We start from the raw sequence: 19,340 nt of genomic DNA on the forward strand, positions 1-19,340 counted from the left end.
GGTCTGTTATTATCATTGTCTGTCTCTATCAAATCAAATCAGCTTAATGTTAGGCACACATTACACTTCCAACAGTGTTGAGTACAACGTTGGCTTGAAATTTCTAATTGATTTTTCTAACAGACAACATTTTAAGTGTGTTTTCTGATTAGTGCTACACATTAACAGCATTGAGAAAATGCCAAGTGTATCAGTTAAGTTTGTCCTCTGTCTGCAGGCTCCAGGTAATGTGACAGTGCAGCCCAGAGCACTCCATCCTTACCCTTGCACAGAGGGAGTAGGGAAAAAGGGGAAAGAGAGGATAGGTAAACAGAGCCATTAGAGACAAATCTATTTCTGAAGAAAACAAAATCACATCATCAAACAAGAGAAAAAGAAAAATATGATCCTGCAGCCCTTTGGGCCCCAGCGTTGCAATGATAGCCGACTATGGCATTTGTCTTTATCAGCCTGCCTAGAGGGAGGAAAAGCATGGTGGGGAAGGTATGAGAATAAAAAGAGAATGAGAGACCATGCAAACAAAGAGCACTGCACCTTCTTTACTCGCCACAAAAAGCTAGACACATTTGTTACCTTTTTTTGCAATCACGACACGTGAACAGCTCTTGTACGATTAGTTCTGTCATACATGTGTTCGTTCCTGGTACGAAGTGGCTTTCAGATGGTCATTCTTTAAATATAGCAGAGCGAAGGGCTCAGTGGACAGCGGTCCACAGCATCATCACTCATGGCTAGCCTGGGGAGGCTTACACAGCTTCATCATAATGACAAGATTGACTTTCCAGATTTTATCCTTTCTCTGACATTTCGTTCTTTATTCTGCTCTGCAGTTGCAGCACCAAGGAGTCTTTATAATGCCTTTTGTATTGAGAGACACTCTTGAAATGGATATAAACAGCTAAACAGGCCATGGCAACCTTAAAATTACAGTATAATCTTAACATACGTTTTTGTATGCAATTCTGCTCTCTTAATTTAGAGTGATATCAAAGCATGAATCTTCGTCGAGCAGAAATAACAAAGCAGGGTGTAAGTCAAACGGTGCATCGTGTTAGATGCTGACATCAGCATGCTAATATGTTCACAGTGAAGGTGAATAGTCATTTTGCAGGGTTTTTTTGTCAATAAACCAAAATGTTGTACAAACTGAGAATTTGATGTGATCGTGGCATTCACAAAAGAGTTAAAGGATGAATATGTGTACAGACTTAAAGAAATCTCTCCAGTTATTGTTGTAAAACGTTAACTGGCATCTTTCCTGAAGTCATTAGGAGTCATGTTTGTACAATAAATGCCACACCACTCCATCTAATAATATGGTAAGCCAATATACTGACCAAATAATGTTGCCATATCAAATAAATCTATTTTTTAATATCAAGTACACTTGTTTTACAGGATAATGTTTTTTTGTTTTGTTTTGTTTTGGTGTTTACTTTTTTAATGGATTTCCTTCGGAGATTAAATGCCGGTATTAGCCTTCCATCTTGGCTGGTTTATATTTTAGCTTGCCTGTCTTCATTTCTGATGCCAAGTCTTTACACATGCTTCACTGTTGCGTTTGTCCAATGCCAGTCATTTTTTCAGCATTTGTTTTCTTTCTTTCTTCTTTTTTTTTTTTTAGCCCCGAGTGGGCATTCTCTGAAGGAGGCTTGTTTGTGCTACAGCCAGGCTCGCAGCTATTTAGTGGCTCTGCTGTTTCCTTCTCCCTCTGTTCAGTTTGAATACCCCAGGGAAATTTGGCTGTGTCTGATATCTTTTTTTTGTCCCGTTGACCAGTTTTTTATTTGTCCTCATCAGTTTCCAGTTAGCCAGGATACTGTCACCAATTTTGATGGATAATTTCTGAAAAGTGATGTGAAGTGAAAGCATTTTATGGTTACAAACCTGTATTTAACGTATGGGCATATGTATAGCAAAAAAAACAACAAAACAAACATGAACTAAATTTTGGCAACTACAATTGAGAATCTTCTGGCTTGTTGTACATCTCAAAACTCAGAACTAGTCATTGACTGGGTACATCAGGAAGTTATAGAGTATTAAAATCATCAAAATTTGACACATCTGACCAATGTGTAGCAGAAGGTAGGGAGTGGGATAGTTAGTGCCAGCAACCTCTGAAAGCGGTGCCAGTGCTGTTTGAAACAACAACACAGTCTTGTGTGACTGGTAAACTATCTGCCATCTGGGCTCAATTGAAAGGCTCAAGTGTCTTAATTGGACAGTAGTAAAGAAGCTCTTACTGTTCACATCAAGCAAATTTTCCCAGTAATATCTATTTTCTCTGACAGTCCCAGTGTTTCTGAAAGTCAAACCTAATATGGAGTCAATCTGACAGTGTTGATGATGATGATGATGGCAATAATCATCATCTGTGTCGTCATGTTTTGCTTTAGTACTTTTGCAGGCTTGGTAATTCACATTCTTTATGGCAAGGAACTCTAACAGCAAAATTGTCAAATAGCACGATAATGGTGATGGATACAGCAGTGACAGTTGCACTCTTATTTTAGCACTGCAAGAGTGAATAATGAGGCTCTTTCTCCCTCTGCCCTTTCTGCTTCAGGTCAGAACATTGCGTTCCCTCCGGTGGCTCTGTGGGTAACTGTTGGCCTGGCTGTATGTCTGCTGGTGCTGCTCATTGCCCTGGCTGCTGTCTGCCGCAGGAAGATCAAGGAGAGCTGCGAGGAGGCCAAGAGAGAAGGTGGGGGAAATGGAGAGGTGGCTGTGCACATGCAACACCAGTGTATATTCTCACATTTCATGGGTGATGACCTCTTCAAATTCTGTGTTGAGTCCTCAAGGTTGGATAAAAGAATGTTTTAGGGCTGCCTTGCTTTCATTAGGAAATATGAAATATTAATCTTAGAGCAGTGGCAGCTTTTATCTCCCACAAAAAATAAAATAAAGTCATGATATTATGTCGTCTATTTTGATATTTTAGTTTTTGGACTATGTTTGCCTACTACATACATAATCCAAGGGCTTACTGAATAATGGATGTTAACCAGTGGTGCTCTCAAGCATTTTCAAGCCTTCTCAGGGCCTTCATTAAAATGTTGGATGATTCATTAAACTCTTCACATATTGGCCCGGTGGATGATGCAGTACTCCAATGTGTCGCCTAGATCACGTGGGAGGCACAATGAGAGTGAGGGAGATAGAGGAGAAAGTAGAGATGAGATGTTAACTGCTCAAGGAACTGTGAGAATCCAGAGGGAGTTCTGGTTAATGCATATAGGCAGGATCTCGGATGGTGGGACACATATCTTCAGCTGAGAGGAACATCATTACTAGGCTCTGGTAATTAGCGTTGCGGAATAGCCAAGGATCGCCGCAAGTGCACAGAGAAAAAGTTTTGAAATGAGATAGATAGTGCAAAGCCACCAGCTCTGCTGTAATGAGATCTGCTCAGAGTGGAGGAGACATTTAAATAAAGGTCAGCCAGTGTCTGCACCAAGGCCCAGAGGTTTAAAAATAAATATGGAAGTGACACAGACTCAGAGTAAATAGCTCCATGGAACATATGAAATCAAATGAAATGGAAAGAGAAAAATATAATGCAGTTCCTCCCACGGGCAAAGGCCTCCTAGGGGTTGTGGGACCCCTTTCTTCATTGGGCTGGAAGATGATCTGCTTGTCTCGCCTGCAGCCCTACCACTGAAGGCAGGATTGATTATGTGGTCATCCACTGCCCACCTTATTAAAATGTATTTTTCCGAGCACCGATCTGAAAAGTGGGAATGCTGACTTATTCACATATCATGCAAAGTTTTATACTCCTGATAAAGTGATACTCTGTGAATACAGACGTTGAGTGGCTTAAAATAGGATTGGTACGCATATATCCAGAGCTGTGGGGAGAATAGGAAGCAGGGATATGCAACTTAATTGTGGTTGTCTTATCTTTTAATGGTATTCCCGGATATGGTCAGATTGAAGTTGACACTCCTTTTCACTGTGTCTGGGTATCGAGGGTGGAAGGGTCAGTAAAAGTGGAGAAGTGAGCAAGTCATTTTTCTTCCCTGTCATAATGTATGTGGGGCACTAGAATATGTATCATAACAGAGCTGAGCTGCTTGTGGTATTGCAGCTGGAAGTGAAAGCTCCCTTCCAGAGGCAGAGTTGCCTCAACGCCAGCATGGCTCGGCCCTCTCCCATATTGTATTTTTCATTCATACTTCTCTTTGGCCTCTTTACATAATTACTATGACTATGTGTCTGAGATATGCTAGCAGGGGCCACTGATCCATTTCTCTAAAGCATAATTTACATTCACATAAGCGTGCGATTTAATCAAGCCTACACTTGGGATCATCTGTAAGGGACACGGGACAGAGCTCCCCCGTGTGAGAGATGAAAGTCAGAAGGGAGTCAGTGTTTTCCCTGTGGGGCTGTAGCACAGTGGTGCACATGTTTTACTGGGGTTAATGGTTAGGCACAAAAAACAGGAATACCCCATGCCAAAAAGCTTTCAAGCTTTTGAAATAACAAAATTATTTTGTTCCAGGTGCATGTAAAAAGCACATTAAAACAGGCATTCGTTAAATCTCTTACCAAAATACTAGCAAAATGGTTATTTTTTTTAAATGGGCAAAATAGCTTGATTTTTGTCATCCAGCACTCATTTTCAAAGGGAGATTTAAAACCCTACCAGCACAAAACGCAGCTGCCATTAAGTCTTGTGTGTTTTAATATGCACAAAGGGTTTATAAGAATAAGTCTCTGCTGCTTCTAGGGTCCAAGAATGAATTAATTAAGCCACTAATGAGTGTATTTCTAGTACTATAGGTTTCTAACTGTGGCCTTTCTCTTTTGCTTACATGTGAATCATTCATGATGGCACAGCAGTATTTAAAGAAATTCAGAAGCACAGGGACAGATGGCAGGTTGAAGAGGAACATTAACATTCTACTAGCTTCAATGAACAGCAATCTCTGTCCCCTGACTCTTTCTACTTTTATGTGTTTTCGGACAGCTTTTGCACTTAAGCCATAGCCGCCCTCTTTGTTACCCCCACGCTTTTGGAATACTGCCAGTAGGGGTATAAAATTGTAACATTCAGTGTCCAAGGGAGACAGTTTTCACCCCTTCTCTGTGGTTGGCCTCGTCTTCACCCTGACGTTAAGGTGACTTTTAAACGGACCTTACTCTCCTATCAAAGTCTTGTCCCTCAAGGTATTTTGACTGCTTCCATTTTTTAGGACTGGTCAAACTTGGAGGTGCTGAATAAAGACATGAATTTAAACAGGCTCATGTGGTAACATTATGGATTATATTGCTTTTTTAGTTTAAAGTTGCTAAAAATATGTCTGCTGAGGGCACTAAACCCTTCCCAAAATCTTCAACTCAGCTTTAAGCCCAAACCTGGTCCGATTAACAAAAATATGTGATAATATATGACACATGTGTCAATGAGTGTAATAGGTTTCCAAATACATCATAACACAGTGGAGGATAAACTAAGGAATATGGTGTGGGAAGACTTAGATACAGGCTGTTTGAATCTGGAAACTCAACACGTTCTGCTGCTGTAATAATACGGATTTTGCTTAATTTCCCTAGAGGATTATAGTCCCTGCTGTCAGAGTCCAGGAAAGTCAGGCAAATGTGCTGGAATATAAACATCTGAATTGTGTTTCCTTGACATTTAGTTTTGTTCAACCAGCAGTTTAATCTCATGTATCACACGCTAAAGAGTGGATCTTGAGTCTGATTGCAGTGAGAATGGTTTCACAGAATGCATATCTGGTGCTCGGATGCTCTGTCCCAGGCTATTTTTAGCCTGTGTGTGTGTGTGTGTGTGTGTGTGTGTGTGTGTGTACACGTATGCCACATGTGTATAAAGTGTGACAGTCATCACTGGGCTCCCTAACTCCGTTGACAGTGGTTTTCAGAGAGCCCACAGCTAAAGCCTAATGTGATTACTGTCTTTGTGAGAGAGCTGGATAGGAGGTTAAGGGGTAGATATGACTCTTTGTGTGTGTGTGCGTGTCTGTGTGCGCGCTTGCATGTGATGTAGTGGGGGTACTATTGTTTGGAGCGTCATCGTCATATAGCTCTGTCATCACAGCGTGTCCTTTGAGCTGGGAAGGATCAGCTCACCACAGGCTTATGATGAAGTGACTACATTGTGTGCCTGCCTTTGTACTGTTGCTTCCACTGATAATGACTCCTCTGTCTTCCCACAGCTGAAGAAGCCAAGGTGCTGGAAGAAGAAGAGGAGTCAAAGACAGGTCAGCCAAATACACACCTGGTCAAGTTTCAGCTTTTCAAATGGTCAGAGAAGAGATGTGGTTGAAAATAGTTTTTTTTAAAGCTTGACATATTTTGGCTTGTATCAAAAATGTTTAAATATGTTTAAATACTTTAAATGTAATCATGCATGCATGCATGCAAACACTGTCAGTACCAGGCAAGGTAGCAAAAAAAGAAAGAATTAGTTCCGTATTAATTGGATTAGTCAACCCAGCCAAGCTGGTAAACAAGGCAATCAATTCTTTACAAATGCAACACTTTGGATATGTGGTTTGATCTAGAAGTGTATGTTTTCCTGACATATGGGTTTCTTTACTTACAGTGCAGGGCTTTCAAGTTGCAAAAATATTAAATAATGCAAAAATCCCCCACAGTTTAGTCTAGCTTCTTTAAAACGAAGTGCAGGTGTCAGGTTTGTAGGGACTCAACAGCACAAGTAACTGAATGTTAAGTTTGTTTACTGAAGTGTGAGTGAGCGCTGATGAAGCATGAGTGCGTGTGAGAAACAAGACCAGCTCCAAGCATCAAATCCATTCAACACAGCAACCCGGTGGCATAACTCTTCCACTGTGTGTGTGTGTGTGTGTGTACGTCTTTGTGTGTACGTCTGTGTGTGTGTACGTCTGTGTGTGTGTACGTCTGTGTGTGTAAGTGTTTGAGGCAGGGAGAGGGAGACGGGCACACTAATTTAGTGATGCCAACAAGCTGTTTTACATTATACATACCCCCCAAAGCTACAGCTATAAAAGTAAAATTTATCTTGTCTGTAAATTTAATGGTAACAAGTTCCACAAGTTTCAAGTTTCTCAAAATGCCAACAATAGTGCTGCCGTGTCCTGCATTTAAATTATCCTTTTTATCAAGGCAAATTGATTTTGCAATTGAATCCTGGCTGAAATGTGTTGGGCATATTGTTGTCACTTGAAATAAGTTGCCTTGAATTTTATGATGTCTAGCAAAATAAATACACACTTCTAGCAGTCTCCATGCCACTATTTCTTTAAATGTATCCAATGGGCCAATAGCCTAAAGACGTTTACTTATTATTTAGAATTTTTCATGGAATAGGAGCTGGTCAGAGCTGTACCATCTACACACACACTAGCAGTTCTTTTTGGGTAGTACTAAGGCAGAGAAAGATGCATGCTAATATGATAATAACATGCTTGCAATCGAAATGCTAATCAGCTTGCAAGCGGATGTGTCAAAAGAATAAAAAACATAAACTTCTTGCACTTGTTTAAATAAGGTGCTCTGAGGTCTTCTTTTCCAGTAGAACATCATCTTACACTACCATTTACCAAATAAAAACAGTTACTGTTTACCACTATAGAATCACACACACCTTACTTTCACAAGTCTAGAGAAAACATGCATTTGTGTGTTTTACGACTTTACCGCATTGCGTCATAAAGTAAAAGATTACAAATGTAAAACAGCTGTATAGCTGCTGGCTCATTTTCATTGGTAATTATTTCCTGTTGTCATCAGTCACCCAATACAGGCTCATCAGTGTTGTTTCAAAGTGATTGCCAGTTTAGCTGATGATCTGACTGAAATGTGAGAGTTTTCAGTCAGAATTTTTGCCCTCAAATCTTCACATAGATTGGCCTCAGCACTACTGCTGGTAGCTATGTTGTTGGAACTGAAGCCAGCAGTAGTCATGCATTTCTCTATTATTGTTTACAGTCCATCACAGGCGGCACAGGCACTTCAGAGCACCCGTGTATTCTGAAACTCATGTCACATTCTTTAACTGCGAACACCTTTTACTGAAAATGTGAATAGTGTGTTCTTGCACAGCTCTGATGCCAATATACTAAAAATGTCACAATGTAGCTGTGTGGATTGTAGTGTGGAAGTGGAGGACTCAAATGCAGAACAAGGCAGAATAGGAAGGACAAGCTTTATCGAGGTTTATCAAAATTAGAAACATGGCAGAGAAAATCAAAACAAAACCAAAAACTGAAGAGCTGGGAGGTACCAGAAAACACGGGGGATAAACAGCAGGACAACGCACACTAATGCAGGAATTATTCTACAAGTTGGGTCGACACATACCATGAAGGCTGCGGTGTACCGATAAAAGGAGTTTCCAGATACTACATAAATTAGCACATAGATATCCAGCAGAAGCCTAAATTAAGCTTACGGGTTACACAGAAGGGTTAAACAAATATGACATAGGATACAGGGAGGACTGAGTCCCTGTACTATAAAGCAAGTTCAACAAATTCAGGGTATCTTTACGTTATCCAAATGTACTTATGCTAACATTTGCAGTCGGGGTAAGCGGTCACACGAAGCTAGCTATTAACTCAGTTGACTCGATAATTCAACATAATTATTTTATTGCTGAGTGCGCTCTCTATGTTACTGTTTATTTCTAGCATGACATCTGCACATTAGAGCTTTAAAACTTTAAACGGAATACATTTAAACATTAAAGATTACTAGCCCTAAGTAAGGAAATGTGGAAATCACTTTAATTTAAATACAGATCAAAATAAAATGAATTTCGAACGGGGATTCTTGGCACGTGTCCTGTTTTCTAGTAGGTACAACTCCAGCAGTTTAAAAGAGATTTAGCAGCAGATTAATATCAAGTAGAACAGAATTTATACATTTTCTAAATCTTCAAATTTTATAAACCATTCCTGATATTCACGAATGATACTCATGAGGGAAATGCAAAAACCTTCTCACCCCGCAGAGGTTCAAGGGATCTTCCAGGAATGGTGACGCTATTTTCTGGAGAACTGATAGGTCAGTAGGCGGTTACCATGGCAATATACCATGGTAACTAAAGGTCAGCATACTAGAATACCAATGAAAAAAGGATTCAAAACACTTATAAAACTTATAAAAAGATCAAATCAGAAATTCAAAACTTTGGACAATAGAAATTAACTCAAATATATTAACTAACAATGCAGGACAGTAAGCACCAATCAAAACCAGAAACAGTGACAAAAATTAGACGATTAAAAAAAAAGACTTGTGCATATTTGCAATGTAACACTGTCTGTGTCCACAGAATCTTTTCTTTCTTCTTTTTTTGCACTCACTGCTTTCTATACAAATCATGTAAAGTTCAGCACTGACAGCAGTGAAAATCCAGAGCGGTACAAGAGTCATTTTCTACTATTTCTAGAGACCACTGTGACATGGTTGTTGCTGCACTTTCTTTCTTTCCTCCTTGTATTGAGGATCTTCACTGTCTTAGTTTAGCATATTAGCATGTTATGTTAATATTTGCTCATTAGCAGTAAATGTAAAGTACTGTTGAAGTTAGAGTCTGAGAAGCGGGAAGAAGTAGTGGCACAAACACTGTAAAACTTCAGACTTGTTTACATGTCGTGTTAATTAGTAAACTTTCGAGATGTACCGTCACATTGAACCAGAGCTGTAGGTTTCTTCAGTATTTATCCTTGCCTTTTCTAGTGTGCTAGTGAACGAAAATAAAATACTGTCATGTTTGCCTTTTTTTCCCTTGAATAGAGTGCTGTGATATTTTGCTTAGTATTAATATGACCTTCTGAGTTCAGAATTAATTTTGCCATTAGCAAGCAGAGCAAGTTTCTTCTGGCTGCCTAGCCTCAGTAACTACCCCTCACAGCCCTGAGCAGTTCTCCCTCAAGCGTTAATGTCATTAGAGTTATTCATTTGACTCCTTCTTTATTCTGATTGAATTATTTAGCCTTTCTGTGAACACCCAAGTCTAATACCATGTGATTTTAATAAGCTGAGAGGTGAAGGAGAGTCTTTGAGTGAAGAGGGACAGTGGCTTTTATTCTCTACTGCCTCTCTCATGAATGTTTCAGAGATCTGTGCAGCCAGGAGCAGGGTCAGCCATCCCGCAACTAGCGAGACTTAATAGCTCAGCTTTAGCCAAAGGGCCTGAGTAAAGGATAGCAGAGTCGAGAGACTGTAGTATGCATGCATGTATTGCAGTGACAAGAGCACAACTTGAGGCCACCCTTGGTCTTACTGCTTCTCGTGATCGTCTGCACACCTGGTTGATCCAGGTGGACATAGTAGGCGGTGAGCTTGTGAAGTCAAGCTAATGGCTCTGTCTTCAGAGATAGCTCTCTAAGCAATCCAGACAGCCAGCTTTGTTTTGCCATCTGGCTCCAATTGCGCTGACAAAGGCAGAGGTTCTTGCATGAGACAAAGGAGCTGAAATGAGGCCCACTTTAATAAACCCAGGATGATGGGGAGCCACGTTTGTGTGTTATCTTAATGAGCTGTCCAAAGGAAAGCGCGCCTCCCCTTTCAAAGCCAGCCTGATTGGAACAATAACCAGCGATAACTAGAGACCTGGACTCATTCATTTGCAGTGGGATAGAATCCCTTTGTTGCCTTTACAGCAGAGGCAAATAATGTTTAACAAACAGTGGAGCTCAAATTCTGAATGTATTTCTAGGGGCTAAAGCCAGCAGCAACCTTTTCACACACAAACACACAGTCAGAAGCAAAGGAACACACCCGCCGCACACAGACAGAAGCAGTGGTTTACACCAGTGCCCATTCACATGCAGACACGTGCAGTGCATACAGTTCTAGCTGCCTTCATCCCTTACCTCCGCTCAGAAATGTGTTCAGTAATCTGAGCATGATGTGCTATTTAGAGAAGGCCGCAGTCATGCAAGTGCAACTCCTGTCAGAACCTGACTTCAGTTTGTGTGCACTACCCTGTCTCCATAAGCCTGGACTCCAAGGAGTCAGGCCTTAGCAACAAGGCCCTGAAAGAGAGTGCCAGTCAGTGACCCAGTTCTTTCACGGACAAAGAATCATTGGAAAATAACAATTTGACATACTCCTTTAAAAGGAAGCAGAATTTGAAAAAGAGTTTTATTGACCCCTTTTAACTGAGGCAAGGTTCTGTAAAGGTGTAAGGTTAGGGAATAGCAAGCCCTGTAAAGGTGATGACAGAGGGAAGTCCCACCATCTTTTCTCACTCACTCTTCTCTTAGCAACTTTGTGCCAAGACAACCACTGAAAGAAGAATGACAGTTACTGAACTCATGTTAAAGATTCAATCCCAGCACTTTGTCACCTTAGATATTGTGATAATTTGAAACAGCTGACTGACTAAGGCTTCAAGATGGTGACTCCAAACAGAAACAAGGACAGCCACGCTTTATGGATTACCTTAACGTCTTGTCTATTGAGTAAGCAAGTAGTTTTTAATCAATCTTAATTTGCAATGTAAAAAATTAGATAACCACAAGCAGTAATATTTTTTTTGATTGGTTGTTTTTTTGGGGCAGATAAAAATAAATAAATAATCGGGTGTTCTTATTTGTTTGATGGTAAATGGCCTGTATTTGTATAGCGCTTTTACTAGCCCCCCCTAGGGACCCCAAGGCGCTTTACACACCCAGTCATCCACCCATTCACACACTGGTGGAGGCAAGCTACAGTTGTAGCCACAGCTGCCCTGGGGCAGACTAACAGAAGCGAGGCTGCCATATCGCGCCATCGGCCCTTCTGGCCAACACCAGTAGGCGAAGTGTCTTGCCCAAGGACACAACGACCGAGACTGTCCGAGCCGGGGCTCGAACCGGCAACCTTCCAATTACAAGGCGAACTCCCAACTCTTGAGCCACGATCGCCCCATGCTATTCTGTTGAGCTGCTCTCTGTGATATTAACCGACCAGCAACACCAACAAGAGGTTTAGTGGAAGGCTAGTTGCAAGAAAATATTGATGTAAACAAAAATAAATATTTTAGGTGTTTTCTGAGATATGGGCTTTTCAATGTTTTATGAAGAAGTAAAAGATCTGATGGGCCTCAGTAGTTTTTCCAGTGTGTGTATTGTGATACAATAATTGTAATGGTCTAAATCAATAAGCCCTAACCAGAACTGCATATTGCGGTGGGGGGGGCTTTTGGAATTGACTTCTTGGACTACATGGTATTACAAGTCGAAGCCTTATTTAAAAGTTGCACACAGTTTCCTTATAACATAACCCACTTTGACAGACCTGCAGGCCGCTAACATACCATTTCACATTGCTGCAGTTCAGATTGAGAAGGCCTTGGAAGGTAGCCTCAGGCAGCTCTGCTTGACATGCCCTCCCTTTTCATTGGCATCAGAATCTCCACCACTGAGCTCTCCCAACGGTCACACATTACTGAGTAAAGATATGTAAATAGAACATTCATGTTGCCTTCATTATTAGATGTGGGTCACTGAATGTCTTCAAGAGCGCTAATTAAAAGAGCTCCCTGCACACCACTGCTTAGTAGTTGCGCACAATTATACAAGTACTGCATTCATGTCCTTTGCTGTTTCAGCAACATACAGTAACCTACATGTTTACAGTTGTTTTTTCAGCAAGGGTAAACCCTGAGGCAGCCCAAGTAACACTGATTCGATGATAATGGAATTATAAACCTCACACCACATGAATCATGTAGTCCTCACATCACATATAATCTTCTAATTATATACAAATGGTTACATTATTTCCTGTATGCTTACTCATTATTTTATATATTCAGTACACGTAAGTTGAAAAATCAGCATTTACAAAAGTGAATTGCAAGTTGTTTGAGTTTAGAAATTCATCAAGAATGTGTTTCACAACAAACAACTTCTGCAGTGTCTTAGAGGTTATCTGTTGGTCTGTAAGGAAAAGGCCACCTGAACATTGTCAGAAGAGTAAGAAAGAACAGGTCCTAAATCATTTGGAATAACGAGCGTTGTCACAGTTAATAAAAGCAGCCAAACTGCTCACTGTTGCGCATCACAAAAACAGATCCCTAGTTCCACGGCTTGGATAAATGTAACAGTACATGTAAGTAAGAGTTTATGTTTTGGGTTTTTTGTGAAAGAATAAGACTGCTTTAGGAGTGACAGCAATCTTCTTCTTTTTTTCTGGGATGAATCCCCCTGTACAAGTGCCATTTACATCCTCCTGCCATACCCACCCACCTTATACCAATCCCTCTTCTGTCATGTAATCTGCGTTCTTCTGACAGCACAGCCAAGACCCAGTGGGAGAGTGCCTATCCATCTCACTACCCCAATCTGCCTCCCCTGTTTGGTTCCACATGAGCACTCAGCTGCTGTGACTAATTAAATAAAGCGCTGTGCCCTCTGCTTCCTGTTAGCCATGGCAAGGTTGGTGCACAAAGATGGAGCAGAGGGGTGCTACTGAAGAAGGGAACAGGATAACAACTACTAAGCCTATGATAATGCTTTGGTCTATAAGACAATGGACAAGAAAGTAACTAAAGTGACCACTGTACAGTTGTCATACAGTTGTTTCATATTTTGAGCAGAATTGTTAACTGTTTCCTTCTCTTACCTTCAGGAATGATATCACTGAAAAGCTAAGGTCGAGCGAATAAAGGTGAGTATATGTGTCTTTAAGTAGATCTGTTTTTTTTATGTGTTGCTCAGTTGTCGCACTTTTTTTTTTCTCCTTATCACAATTGTCTGGTAGTCTTACTCAGTAGTAATGCTCTGGAGGATACGGGTAGTGCAGCTGTAATGAGGCTAGGATGTATTAATTCAGCAGAAAGTCTGGAATATGACAAGTCTTGACATTTTGATTTTTGGAATCACAGGGTCACTGATTGATGTGATGAATCTATTTAATTTCATCTGCCATGCAGACAGATTTCCTGGACTCCTTAAAACCACAGTGAAAGTCTTAATAATGGTAAACAATTAAGCTGTGAGCTATGCAGGGTCTCTTCCTTTTTGATGTCATCTGAAACATGTGCTCAGTGTCATCCTTATAAAGCATTTAAACTGCTAGCTACACCCTGAACATAGCTATAACAGACTGCACTGATTTTTTTTAAATCAGAGCCTTAAGGTTAATAAGACCATTTTAAAATGTTGATGCTTTCTTTATAGATATTTGGATAATCTAGAATGTAATGTGTTTAGAAGAGTGCACCCAGTGTTGCAGGATAAAAGAAGCTTCTTTTCTTACAAACCCAAACTAACCACATCTACTTTAATCAGCATACAGTGGACACTTTGGTACCATCATGCTGGCTTTCTGGACATCCTTGTCACCATTAAAGATACACATGATTACTAGTCACTTTCTCTGTTTTTCAAGTGTTGGCACTTTGGCCGACACTTGTTGTCTTTTAAATGTGCTATACAAATAAAGCTGACTTGACTTGGGATTGGTAGATCTGACAACATTAGTGTATTTACAGAAAATGAAGAATCAGTAAAAAGGCACAGGATTCATGATATACTAAGTACAGCAGGGCTCGTGAGAATTTAGTCTTCACATTAGAAAATAGATTTCATCCATAATATGAAAATTAAAAGTCTAAAAATAAAGTGCAACAATTTATCCCCAAGTAGCAATATAAAAGAAAACATTTATAGCATAGAATAATAGACAGTTGTCTTTCAATTTCTTAAAGCTTATATAAAAGAAATAAACTAGAAGTTTATTAAGTGATGCATAACCAAAGGCCACTATTTATGCAAGGAAGAGGAGAAAAGGCTTTCAGCACCATGGACAGCAACACTTTTACCCCCAAATGAAGACGGAGCAGATGGCTGAAGATCTGCATATCTTGGTATTGCTTTCTGAATGGGATTGCCTCCTTAATAGTGGTGATGTACCTGGCCAGTCTGAACTGTGGTCTCTTGTGAATTAGTGAATGACTCAGATATACCCCAAGAGTTGGTGAACATAAAAGCAGAGTAGTGAACTAGATTATTGAGGGGATTCTCCCTGGAGAGCGTGTGGAGAATTGTTACATAACTGTCAAGGGAATGTTGTGACCATACTGAGAGGAACCTCATCAGTACAGACGTATTATACAGAGTCACAAAGAAGTGGCCCAACAAGTAAACAGATAACTCACGGAGTTCTCTGGCTGTCTGTATGATATCCATATTGTCTGGAATGCAGGAAACTGCCTTTTTTTTCTTTCTTTTTTTTTTGCTGCATTGTAGATACATTCCCCTATGAGCACCTTCTAGCTGGGCTGTCCTCCCTGTTTTAGCTGCCATTCTCCAACCCAAAAGATGCTCTCTGGGTATTTATACTTTTGGACTGAATCCATTCATGTTCTCTATCTAGCCTGAGGGACTTTGGCAGTTGTTTGTCATCTGGGTATTATCACAAGGGCATTGTTCTTGTATATCTTTTTCCTTAGTACTTGAATTGCAGTGTTTAAATTGCTGGGTAACTAGGCACTTCTCTATATGGCTATATTAGCCTTCTCCCCCCGAACCCAGCACATGGCCAGGAAAGCCCAGAACCTTAGAGCTATTTTGGGAAAGCTTCAGTACTGTAACCAACAAAGGACAGAAGTTGTTATGAGGAAAAAATATATTTTTGTCTTCAAAGCTTTCTTTTGTAAGTGAAAAGATATATTTTCCCTTTTGTTTGACATAGATCTTTTGATATTAGGTGCTGATATGTTGGGAGACATTTTAGAAGGTAGTCCATTCATTTTGATTTGACAAATACTGAAGTATTTTGTCACTGAGATGCTGGAGAGATAAGAGTCTGTCTTTTGCCAGAAAATGAAACACAGCTTGTTTTATTTAGAATTTCTGATACTTTTGCTGTTGTTGTTTTTTCAGAGTATTCCACAGTAAGTTTGTCGTTATCTACAATTCAAGTTCTAATGCATTTAATTGTTATCCAGGTCTGTATGTGTGTACAGATTTGCATACATACAGACCTGGAGGTCTCTGTACAGATACAGTATGCACATGGACCTCGAGCACTTATATTAGCAATAAAGGGCGACTGTGGCTCAGGGGGTTGGGAAGCGTATCTGTAACCGGAAGGTCGCCGGTTCGATCCCCGGGCTCTCTGTCCTGGTCGTTGTGTCCTTGGGCAAGACACTTTACCCTACCGCCTACTGGTGTTGGCCAGAGGGGCCGATTGCGCGATATGGCAGCCTCGCTTCTGTCAGTCTGCCCCAGGGCAGCTGTGGCTACAACCGTAGCTTGCCTCCACCAGTGTGTGAATGTGAGAGTGAATGAATAGTGGCATTGTAAAGCGCTTTGGGTGCCTTGAAAAGCGCTATATAAATCCAATCCATTATTATTATTATTATTAAAGAGATCAGTATGAAAGGTTAACAACCCTGTCCTGCATTAAGTGTATATAATTGTTCAGTACAGACACACTGAAGTATGGGGTGAAAAACCAGCAGGCGTAGGGATAGGATGCAATATAATTTAAATATGCGGATAATGGCTAATTTTCAAACCATCTCCACAAGATGACATTCACAGTGTTGTACTCTGTACTCATAAAAGTGTGACAAACAGTTGGCGGGATGTTTTCTAAGCTATCCCACCATCTGACAAGCCGTTCCAGTGGAGTTTGTTGGCTCGTTTACTTACTACTATCACACATTAGCAAAGTATAGATCACAATGTTCTTCGCTGGGCCTCTAGCTCGTACTTTAATAACCAGCAGTTTGGTGTCGATTGTGTGAATACTTTTATTATAAAGCCGGACAGTTACAGCTTGTTTTTATTATACCCTGATTGGTCATTGCCATAAAGCAGCAGCACCATGCAGAGTGAGTAGAAGATGATGGAGGGTGCAGAAAGTAATTTCCTGTAACTAGCCAAAATAAAGTCTGGCCAGAAGGAGTCAAAGAGAGGACATTTGTCATTACTGTAGCATCTACTGACTTTCATCAAGACTGTTATTGCAAGGTAATATCCTGCAAACCTCTAGACCTCCCCACTGCTGAATCATCCTGGATCAATTATTCTAATATTTGTGTGGCAGCTTTGCTATCGATTAATGCATTTATGCAGAGTGCAGCATATTCTATTTAATAAAACGAGGCTCTGGATTTAATTAAGTCGTTTTCGAGTCAGGGGGCACTTTGTTTTCATAAACCTTTGCCTTACATGTGTTCATTTGTGACTTTTATTTATCAACTCAAACTTTTATTGTTTTATTTCTAGCAACAATACACACAGACTGTAGAGATAATTACTATCTGTAGAACACTCAATATTTTGTAGATTGTAAACACTGTAAATATAAGGTGCTGATCATTATGGTAACTTATTGGTCCTTGAAAATTACAGAAGATGTTTTCTGTTAATAAAAGTTCAATATATGTGGGATATTTTCAGCATTGAAAGGTGTCAGATACAATTGATGGGGAACAACAGTTCTTTCTTTAAAGTGAGATTTAAAAGAGAGGTTTTTTCATTTATTCCCCCAACAAGGAGCTCCTTAAAGTTATTAAACGTTTAACAAAATCTCCTTGTTGTCCACAGAACACCGTGAGTCCAGTTTTTCATAATTGTCATTTTAGTTTAAAATCCCCCTTTTGTATTTCTGCCTATGGAAGGATATTCACTGAATAATGATGCTGCGAGGAAAAAGTTGAACATCGATGCATTGTTCTTAGAGAGTTGGAGTTAATGTATCACATCGTGCAATGGACTCGTCTGACATAAAAGAGCGAATATCTTAGAAGTGACATTATCTAGAGAAACCTTAGAGCTTCCCAGGTGAAATTCTGCATTTCATTGCTTGCTCTCTCTGTTCGTAATTTGAAATGATATTTAAAGTCTTTTATTCTTTGTGCATGTTAAGGGGGGATGAGCACTGGTACTGCGCAGAACCTTGGCCTAGCCAGAGATAGCTGCAAATGAGATGAGAATAAATATTCAAAGGGAGACATGAAGGGAATAAAGAAAACTCAGTGAAATAAGGAGCAGCACGGACGATCCCGGTCATCTACCTGAGGACTTTCGATGAATTCCAATGAGAGTGCAGATTACATTTTTTAAAGATAGGCCCTATAGGTGCAATTAGTGCTACATAATGGCCCTTTTGCAGCCTCTTTGGCGGAGTTGTGAAATATTGATTTAATTCACCCCTATACATTCACTTAAACTCTGCACTGTCATGCGAATAATACATCTCATTGTTGTATTTCTATGCTGTAGTAGCTCCGGCTTGGCTCTATCATGGATTTTTAACTACATACTGTGCTGCAAATAGGGAGTTCTTTTTCAAAGATATGAAAAGATGAAAAGGGGGGAGATGTGGTGAAATTTGAAAACAGAAAACTAGCCTGAGTGTATTTTAAAAGCTAGCTGCAGCCAGGTGTACTCTAGAAGATGGGATGTGAGTTCTCTGATGTTGTGTTTTTTGGAGCAAGGAGTAGTAAAGGGCAAGGGGAGCTAGAGAGGAGGTTCTTGAATTCCGTGTTGTACGTGGCAGGTGAAGCCCAGCAGACACTGATCATGTCAGACAGGACACTTACATTGGACTCACTCCAGGGAGGTGTGGGGTATCTTGAAGTAGAGTTTGACTCACTATTCCAGTATCTCTGATCTCTGCATTATTTATGCTTTTGTCTCAGCCATTTATCAGCATTTTTATACCTCGCAGCCTCATTCTACAGTACATCTCCTGTGATGGAGTAGGTTGCAGCGATGATAGCCTCTGAGGGAAGCCAATAACTGAATATAGTAGCTCATATTGATATCAGAAAATTGTGGAATGGACAAGTGTGCTGCGTAGCAATCTCTGCATGCTGTTGAGAACCTTGGCAAACATCCATCCACATCAAAATAGTGCTGTGAAAAATAAAAAAAAATAAAAGACAAGAAGGAAAATGCTGTGCTGGCTTCGCTCTCTTACCTTTATATTAATTTTTAGGAGATGAAACTGGTAATATGTGAGCTATGGTAGGAGTTGCACAGCAACTGAATCACTGATCAATGACAGCTAATGAACACGGCAGGAGTTCTGCTCTGTTTGCCACTCGACAGAGAGCTGCCTTCTCCAGAGAGTTACTTCTCTACTGTTTTTGCCAGGAAAGCACAGGAGCCTTCATTGAAACCAACTGCCTCTGGGCTCAATTAACTACCATAGATTACTCATAATGCAGATGAAAGACTGCTGGAAAAACGTGCGAACACAAAGTGGATGCATTCGTGGATACAGACCAAATGGACACTGATTGTGAGATATGGGATCAATGCATAGATTATAAAAAAGCCTCCACACAAATAGCAGCAACAATAACAACAAAGTTATTATGTTGATAATGATAATAGACACTGTTGTGTGCACATGTTTGT

The 19,340-nt window shown here is 40.2% G+C and overlaps 1 protein-coding gene across 1 annotated transcript in view; it reads left to right on the forward strand.

The window, feature by feature from the left end:
- cd276 (CD276 molecule) overlaps positions 1-19,340 on the forward strand; it is a 66,583-nt gene that overhangs the window by 40,299 nt on the left and 6,944 nt on the right. The window contains exons 5-7 of the mRNA XM_084929888.1: positions 2,570-2,707; positions 6,195-6,239; positions 13,588-13,626. Coding sequence (XP_084786014.1) covers positions 2,570-2,707; positions 6,195-6,239; positions 13,588-13,610 — 206 coding nt within the window. The 3' untranslated portion in view covers positions 13,611-13,626. The remainder of the gene's footprint in view (positions 1-2,569; positions 2,708-6,194; positions 6,240-13,587; positions 13,627-19,340) is intronic.

The sequence above is a fragment of the Perissodus microlepis genome, chromosome 1 (genome assembly GCF_051167445.1).
Source record: "Perissodus microlepis isolate ML-2025 ecotype Zambia chromosome 1, ASM5116744v1, whole genome shotgun sequence".
Taxonomy (NCBI): domain Eukaryota; kingdom Metazoa; phylum Chordata; class Actinopteri; order Cichliformes; family Cichlidae; genus Perissodus; species Perissodus microlepis.